The sequence below is a fragment of the Rhipicephalus sanguineus genome, chromosome 9 (assembly GCF_013339695.2).
Source record: "Rhipicephalus sanguineus isolate Rsan-2018 chromosome 9, BIME_Rsan_1.4, whole genome shotgun sequence".
NCBI classification, from domain to species: domain Eukaryota; kingdom Metazoa; phylum Arthropoda; class Arachnida; order Ixodida; family Ixodidae; genus Rhipicephalus; species Rhipicephalus sanguineus.
In genome coordinates this window covers 152,877,687-152,886,901 of record NC_051184.2, presented here as the reverse complement: position 1 = coordinate 152,886,901, position 9,215 = coordinate 152,877,687, and the positions used below count along the sequence as shown (strand labels likewise).

The window sequence follows — 9,215 nt, the reverse complement described above, 5'->3', positions numbered from 1 at the left end:
GAGAAATACACCCACATCCATAGGCACGAGCGCTTCGCTGAAGAGCGGTACATCAGACGAATGACCCTCATCATAACAGCACATACCCAAGTGGCCAGAAAAACGGATAGACAGATACCGCGAAGTCTGTGAAGTATCGTAATAATGCTAATCGTGTGAAACAGTGTTAAGTAACCTGGCACCAGCGACTCGTCGTGCCTACTACCCGATGCAATAGCACCTCCGATAGTAATATGCACAGTTGCGTATGGTACCTTTTTCTACCTGTGTACAACAGCGCGGTTTCCTGCCGCCAATGTTGCGCACGCCATGTCCTAGTCTGGGCCGCATTGAACCAGCCAAGCGTAGCTGGAAGGGACTGGTATAAGCAGTAAAGGTTATGGTGGCACTTACGCATCAACGACGAGAGGTACGTGCAGCTGTACTTTCGGTCCCAGCGTGACTGTCAGCGACGAGTTGTGCAGGCTATACCGCCTGGCCACATCAGCAATCACCTCCAACCTCACCTCGTAGTGGTACACTGCGTAGTGACAAAGTCTAGTTGTTTTTGGGACGACTTGCGACTCAAGAATCCAAAAATGAAGCAGGGAAAAACACACATGATACACAAAGATATTTGTTCCTTGCGCAGTCTGCCTTCCTGCTTGAGCTACTAGAATGCCTTACAATAACCAACTGGTGGTACACGCTGTGTTGTCGACGCCAGGATTGAGCATTCTGCCTGCTTGGGCTAATTGGTACAAGCGCTGTAGTCTGTCTGTAGTCTGTACAGCGCTGTAGTCTGTCTTTTCTATTCTCGTCCTCGTTTTTGTTGTAGTAATATTCGTTCAAGCTGGAAGCACACCAACTCGCCCACCTGACAGTTCTGATGGTACAAGGTACTCGTGAATTGCAGCAACCAAAGACGCAGGCACGGAAGAAACGACACGAATGACGAATGCTCATCTGTCCTCCCGTTTCTTGTGTCCCTGTGTCTTTGTGCCATCCGCCACGGAGGTCTAGCGGTTATGGCGCTCGACTGCTGACCCGAAGGTCGTGAGATCGAATCCCGGCCGCACCAGCCGCATTTAAATGGCGGCCAAATGCTAGAGGCTCGTGTACTTACATTCACGTGCACGTTAAGGAACACCAGTGGTCAAACGTACCAGAGCTCTGCACTACGGCGCCCCTCGTAATCATATCATGGCTTCGGGATGTAAAACCCAAAAAATTATTATTGTGTTTTATGTGGTGCCGTTCAGTGGCAGCAGTTAACTGCGCGGAAAGGCAAAGACAAAACAAGGGTAACAGCATGGGCACTTTTCCGGCAAACGTATGTTGTTTTTCGCGCAACTGCATTGTTCTGTTTTCAACTTGACCAGCCATGGTATCTTAGTTACTTAGGTGCCGCGCTGCTAAGGACACACTGAGAAAAGAAGTTTGTTTTTTGGCCACCGCGGTCGCAATTATATGCGGCTGCAATGAAAAAAAAACATGGCTGATCCATCTGTCATGTGAATCGGTATAACACGAAAGTGAAATGTGTCTTCACAGACGTAGTTGAGCGTTTGTTGTGCATTCTTTCGCCCCAAGGGAGAAGGAATGAATGCTAGAGCAACAAATTGCAATGTCACCTGAAGAAGGGCAAGCAGCTCGAAACTTGCAGCACGGAACACGGAAAAGGAGCACGGAACGAACATAACACAGGATGAGCGCGAACTAACTTTCACAGTTGTAACTTATTTCTGTGTGAGCAGCGCGCTCCTTTCGCAAAAGCGGCCGCTGCGGTGAACGAAGTGACCTTCGTGCTCTCAACACAAACTTGCGGTGAGAGCACAAGACGTACACACCACCGCCATCACGAGATAAGCCGCCCACGAGCGACTACGTCTGTAGAGGTGCGCGCTCATCCGCGTGGGGCGACGACCTTTAAAGCGCGCTCCTCGAGCCCTTCGCGACATCTCGCTAGTGATAACGAAAACAAGCTGATGTACCACCGATCTCCGAGTACCGCCACCGGCAAATGGTGTATATAAATAGTCCGCCGTTAGCATGGCAAAGAACGTACCGTCTGTGGCCGAATCGTTTCGCGCCCCGCGCTCCGGAGCGAGGGGTCTAAGTTCGACTCCCGGTGACGGAACTTTTTCTCCTGGTTTTTCTTTGCCAACTGTTAATCTTTATATTTTACAACGTCATATCCGTGACGGAAATAGTAGAGCCATGGTGGACCCCGGCATAAAACACTTTCGTGTTAAAATACCTTAGATTTAGATGCAAGCTAAGAACATTACTTGTTTAAGTTCATCGGCGTCCCTTCTAGGCGGCGTGCCTCGTAACCACATTGTGTATCTGTCACGCAAGATTTCCAGAATTCAAAGGATGCCTGAATGACTTCTTCAATTGTGTTATTGCTTAGCTACCGTGTTATGAATTGCTTGCACAATAAATCGGACGACGCAACGTCTATCATGGCAGCTACGAGCAATTGGTTGTTACTTGCAACAGGTTCTTAACAACAGCTACGAGCAATAGTTCTTATGAGTGCTTTACCTCCTTAACTCGTCGAGCACGCGGTCTCGCTGCTGAAGTCACCCCCCTCATTTCAGAGTGATGTTTCACCATCTAGACAGCAAGAGGTACAGTGGTCAGTACACTCTAAGAAAAAAAAGAGTCAAAAGAGGGTCACGGCCGCGTGACTCTTTTCGGGTGTCCATCTGACCCCTTTTGGAAGGTACAGGCAGAGAAAGAGAGTTAGCATTTCGGCTGGAGTTACGGGACTCTCCTGAAGTGCGTTTCGATTGGCGGCGCCGCCGTATACGCTATACATATCGTGCGCTTGCCCTTTGGCGCCGTTGTGGCGCGTTGGCTCGCCGACGGAGGCGAGACAACGCGCCACAACGGCGCCGGGGTGGCGCGCCGCTTCTGCCTCCTCTCTCAGTCTCCTCGTCTATTGGAATGCGTTGCGTGGTTGCGTTGGTTGCGCTGGTTGCGTGTCTGTTCATGCGCGTCTTCGGTGGTGTTGACGCCGGCTCCGTGCACGAAGTGACGCTTGTACGGCGGAATATTCATGGTGCTACGGATACGGACAACGGGCGCCAGTTAACGGTGAGTGTACTGCTTTCGTAGGTAATAATTAAACAGCCTTAGCTGGGCGTCTGCAGCAGCTCTGCGGAAGTTATCTGCCAGCCATTTCCAACAGCAGCCTGTGTCTGCAGGGCTGTTGCGGATGCCCAAATGAAGCTGTCAATTAACGAGTTACCACCGTTATGCGCGTTGCTGTGCAAGCTCCCTTATAGTGAGCGATGCAAACAATTATCACGGGTCATTTTTTGCTGATCGCACGTTGTGTCTGCACTACTGAATGTGCAAGATGTCGTTTTGAGATGGACTTTAGTCTACTTCATAATAATTGAGTGTGCAGCGTGCTTCCGCGCGTGGGAACGTCAAAAAAATGCCTGTGTACAGAACGCTCAGACGCTCTATATATAATGGTGTTACGATATGGGTTCGGGGAGCAGGTTTAATGCGTGGTGTCAGAGACGCTTGTGAGGGCCGCAAGGAAGAGGACGCAACTGGCACGGCACACAAACATATATTCTGACATAAAAATACACAAACAACCCAAATACAAAGCGCAGCAAGACAATAACCACGCGAAGCGTCTTTAAAAAGGAGTTAGTGAAACGCCACGCTCACTCCAAGGGCCTTGACTTGGCGGTCGTGGCTACGTTGTGGGTCTTGTGCGAGAGAAGCCAGGCGGGATGTCGCAGGTTCCTCTGCGTCCGCTGGGCGCCGGGACAGAAGACTGTCGTTGCGAGGTCCCTCGGGCGTTGACGCTCGACCAGGTCCCTCCGACAGATGTTGGCCTCTCGAACGCTGACGTCCGACCAAGCCAATGCGTCTTCTCTGCTGCAGCTTCTGGCTCCGTCTGATCGGCCGACGTGGCCTGTTCTTTCTCTTCTTTTTCTCGCGCCGCGCGGGCACGTGCAGAGAATTCTTCAGGATGGGCAAACACTCTTATTTCAGTGTGCGCGCTTGCGCGTTTTCGGCGCCGCTTCGTCGTATTCTAAGCGGCGTCAGGGCACCTCATCACAAATGGTTTTAGGGGCGCAGCTCCTTAAAGCGGCACCCGTTCGTCCCCGTCGTAGTGCCTAACCAGTCTTAACGCTAGTACCAGATCTTGACCTCCAAGGTGGTGCCGGTGGGAGATTTCTCCTGTGCGTTGTTGAACAATAAAAAATTCGCAGCGTGCGCGTTAACTAAAAGCCGAATTCTTCTGTCTCTCATTCCCCATTAGCAGCCATTGGCATGTTCCAGTAGGAAACGTTAGTAGAAGTAGAAGTGTAAGTGTTAGCTAAAAGCCGACTTCTGTCTCTCATTCCCATTAGCGGCCATTGTTTACCTCCAAGGTAGTGCCTGGTGAGATTTCTCCTGTGCGTGATTAAACAATAAAAATTTTGTTCAAAACGCCGTTGATTGATAAAATAAACCAACGAAAGACGCCAGATGTTTTCTAAAAGCAAAACGAAAAGACGCCAGATGTTTCTAAAGCAAAATGAAAAGACGCCAGCTGCTTAACGAAAGACGCCAGATGTTTCTCCTCTCCTACGGTTCCCCCCTCCCTATCTTGCCTCGCGGCGCATTGGCGCCGACGCAGGCAGCGTCGCGGCAGCGTCTTGATTGAAAAAACCGACCGCTGCGCTGCACAACCGTTCACTGACCACCCCCTATATATAGGCACTGGATTCTGACCTCCAAGGTAGTGCGGGTGTGCGATTTCTCCTGTGCGTGATTAAACAATGAAAATTCACAGCGTACATGTAAAATTAAAGTGAGCTGCAAGTCGTCATAACTCTCATCGAACCTTTAGTATAAACGCGCCCGATCTCACGTCGGTGATGATGTACTGGGCAGAATTCACGGAAGATTCACGGTTTACCGATGAACCTCCGCAGCTTCGCCCACTCATCATCATTCACTCCGTGGATATGCTGTGATTTTTTTTTGTTGGCTTAAAGACGGGTAGTTTGAGGTGCAGATAGAGTACGGTGCTTCCAGAACGTACGCGGTAGTCATTCTAGTTGGATACGTCTCGCCGGTAAGGCGGGAAAGCTCCATACATTCGACGGCGCGCGTTGTTGCGGCCGCCGCCGTGCATTCTTTTTCCCTCATTTCTGTTTGCTGTTTTCGTGGTTTGCATACACTGCGATGACGTTGGGCGTTATAACAGAATCGAGTGAGTGTACGTGATTGTGGGAGCTATGTGCGGTAATTCTAGCATATGGCATGTCTCATCTCGACGTAGACGGCATACGCACGCGCTTTTGTCGTTCGGGCCATCGTACTCGCATGTGTTCATATGAGTATTTAAGGATTGGTTGCGTTTGTAAAACATGCGGTCAGTAACCGCTCACGGCATGCCCCTGACTGCCGGAGGATGTGCTTTGGTGTCGGGATATGCCGGCGCAAAGCCGTGTTTATTCTGAAACCAAATTTTGAAGCGATTTCTCAGAAAAGAAGTGCCTGCATTCGTGTATAGCCAGTGCCTATTGCGAAACCAGGTTCCCGCTGCCTTTTACGGGAAAATTTGTTTTTGTTGCGAAATTTGGACGAAACACTCGTGGCAGAAGTGTGTACAATAACGGTGTGTTGAACAAAGGGTGGTTTTAAATACAAATAATCAATGTGTGTGTTTTGGTTATTCCCAGAATCCCGGATTACTTCTCCCGCCTCTTCACTCCAGTTGACAGCCACACTCGGGGAAACGAAGGTGCCGCTCTGGTCTGGCGCCTCACCGCTCGTGATGGGAAAATCAACAGCGGCGTTCGCCCTGTCAACGAGACAGTCGGTCCTACATTTCCTTTCGTTGGACAAGACGACGTAGGAAAAGAGGTGAGTGGCATCCACGCAAAGGAGCCTAAACCAATTTCTTTTGTTGTTTAAAAGAGGCTCACATCGTCTTGTGCTGCAAGTTTGACGCCAAGTAACGTGTTACAAAAGCTACTATTTGCATGTTTTGTTTTACACGATAACGGCAAAAAACTTGGTTCCATACCATGCCTGTTTGCATTTGTTGTTTTGTTGTTCGCCTTTATTATGTCTGTGTGAACCGCTTATTGTGTAGGTTTTGCAAACCTTTACTGCAATTTCATTTTCTCATCATAATATCACGTTCTGCTTTTGAGATACCGTTTTTCATGGTGCTCAGGCTGAACAGGAGCGACAACCTAGCAAGCCACAAGTCTGATTCCTCCAGCCGTCACCACTTTTTGATTGATTCCTAATCATAAGGAATAAATATAGAAACATGATGCCGATTTGTTCTGGTTATTTATCACCATATTACACTGTGCACATCACAGTCACACATTTTAGTTGGCTATACTCATACAAGCATGTATATGAGGAATACCGAAACTTCTTTATTGGAAATCACAGACCATCTTTTCGTGCTTTCCATATAACTTTGCTGGAAAATACGTGTTGTTTTGACGAGTTTTATTAAAATAATGCTAAAACTGGACTATTCTTTTTTTACAGTCGCTGAACAGAAAGGCAAGTATTATTGGACTTGCTTAAAATGAATACTCCACTATTTTCAACAGTAGTCGCGCAAAAGTAGAGCAAGGGTCCAATGAGTAGCTTAAAATACTTGTGGAGTCGCTTGACGCTTCGGTGTGGGTCACTTGACCCCCGTCGGAGTGTTACCGGCAAGAGTCGCCCTATAGGCGGTAACGTGATCCTTCGGATGGGAGTCTTTCCCCTCTTCCTAGAGGGTCTGGGGACTCTCCTGGAGCGAGCCAATCCTCACCCACCAAGAGAGTCACCGTGACTATTTAAAGAGAGCCCTATACGTGGCAAGTCAGAACTCTTCGAAGAGTCACGCATACTCTTTTTTTCTTAGAGTGCAACTGAAACTCAATAATCGAAGCACGTGGCTGCTGGCGGTGAGGGTGACGGCGAGGGCGAGAACGTTCTTCACGAACGGTGACTGCATCCGGTAAGCAGTCGTTCTGGCTGTGGTTCTCGATGGTGCCGGCGGAGCACTGCAATCCTTCGTAACGCACGCCCACCAGCTACAACCGCCTCGCGCGGCGCGGCACATGAACAGTGTTGTGTAGCCATTGCAAGTGGCGCTCCGCCGGTGCCACAAAGAACCACGGACCGAACAGCTGTCTACCGGACGCATTCACCATCTCTCACAAGAGCCTTCACTGTCACCTTCACCGCCAGCAGCCACGCGCTCCAAGTACCGCTTTCCAATCGCCGAACACTGTACTCTTAAGGCGCATTCTAGTGGTGAAGAACTATCGATGGCACTATCGATAGTATCGATAGTTGAGTCACCTATCGATGGTAAAAGATACTATCGATAGTGCTACCGATAGTAAGTACTATCGATAATTTAAAATCAACAGCGCGAACTCATTGCAGAAAAAAAAATTACATTATCTCCCACTAAAGGGAACCATGCGGGGATGCGAAGCAGCGCATGGGTCGACTTCAAGTTCCGTCCATCACGGGCACCTTGCCCGATGTTAACGCGTCCTTGCAAGTGGAGCACACCATGATGATTCACTGTAGTTGCTGTTGCTGTTACGCATCCTGAACTCTTGTTGAAGTACGCCACGCGGGTTCATCGCAGAATCTCGTTCCCCGAGGCCCTCATGTGATTGCTGAAAGAGTGTAAGGGGGAGAGGCCACAGCGTCTTACATAGCTCCTTACACAGGCCCGAACGCGCTAGCGCGTGCCAGCACACATGGTTTTGTCCAACGTTACTAGAACAAACTCAGTTTAAAAGCTCCGCCGGAGAGGCGGTCCGCGTGGCGGTCGTGAGAACTAGTGGCGCTGCAGTCACGTCTAGCTCTAGCAGGCTTTAGTCTAGCTCCCGCGGCTGGCGCTTGTTGTGATCGGTGCCGCCGATGTACGAGCGCACGTGGGTTGCAGCATCGTCTGCGCTTTGTTAGCTCGTCATTTTTGCGACTGTTCTTGACCAGGCTTAGCGTCTTGCACGAATACACGTGCATTATGTACGAAGCGTAACGAGAGCGAACAGATTCACAGCGGTATGCCGACTTGCTTTGCGCCGGGCTGCAAGAGCGGCTACCGCAACGACGACTCCGCTTCACGACACTTCTTCGGACCTGCAAAAGAACCTACGCCATTCAAGCTTTGCATCGCAAAGATAGAAAGCTTACTGCGAAATGCAAGGTCTGTGACGTTCATTTTGAGAGTGTCGACATTGTAAAGCACTATCGTCGTGTCGTTGCGGGACAAGAAGTTTTGATCCCTCGTGGAAAGTGGGAACTCGCGCCAGGTGCCGTGCCGCGCTTGTTCCCAGCACTTCCACCCCACATTTCAAAGCCAAAATGTTGGGGGTTTAGGCGCAAATCCCCCCAAAACGCACGGCGTCCCGCGAAAGCCCAGTGCCCAATTTGGAGGAGCCGCCAGAAATAGAACAGCAAAACGAAAGGCAGGCGATTGCATATATACGCTACCGAGAATGAGAGTTGCATCACACTGACATTCGATCAGTTGTCAGCTGTCGCTATGCCTTCGAAGCAGTGGATATTCTAGAGATTTTACGACGAGGTATTGAACAAGATGTGCGGAATATTTTACACTCGCCAGCTCAGGAACGGGCTGCTCAGCGCAAACATTTGACACGGTACACATAGGAAAGACGAGGACCAGCGCTGGTCCTCGTCTTTTCTATGTGTACTGTGTCAAATTTTTTGCGCTGAGCAGTTTAATAATGAAATACCAACTAGCCTAATCCCACACTTTGCTTCGGGAAGGGAGACTTACTTGTGCAAAAGATAATTGTAGTTGACGAGCCAATTTAACTGCGTAGTGAACGGCTACAGCACGAAACGCAAATGGCTGTCGTACAGTGTAAGGAGTGCTGCGGGCATGGAACATCTGCTCGGTGAAATTGAAAAACTGAAGTTGAATACTGACGACTCTTCTAGCGACAGAGTACGCGCGAATAACTGCTCGGTGCTCACATCACGGCCGATCTGTTCGAATTGTTTAAGGCAGCGAAGAAGGATGCGACGTAGAAAGATGAGACACGGGAAAAAAAACAATCCGCTGAAATAATTGCTCAGAGAAGACATCTATTCGATGTAATCGCACACTGAGGTTTCATTTACCGAGTTCTCGTAAAATTTTCCGATTTAGGGTCAGTATCCCTTTAACCGTCGCGAAAACGTGTCTTGTAAACATTGCAAAG

The 9,215-nt window shown here is 49.5% G+C and overlaps 1 protein-coding gene across 1 annotated transcript in view; it reads right to left on the bottom strand.

The window, feature by feature from the left end:
• Window positions 1-389: 389 nt before the first annotated feature.
• The window catches only part of LOC119404026 (pancreatic triacylglycerol lipase-like), a 45,287-nt gene continuing 36,461 nt past the window's right edge, over window positions 390-9,215 (bottom strand). Inside the window, exon 8 of the mRNA XM_037670653.2 lies at window positions 390-520. Coding sequence (XP_037526581.2) covers window positions 390-520 — 131 coding nt within the window. The remainder of the gene's footprint in view (window positions 521-9,215) is intronic.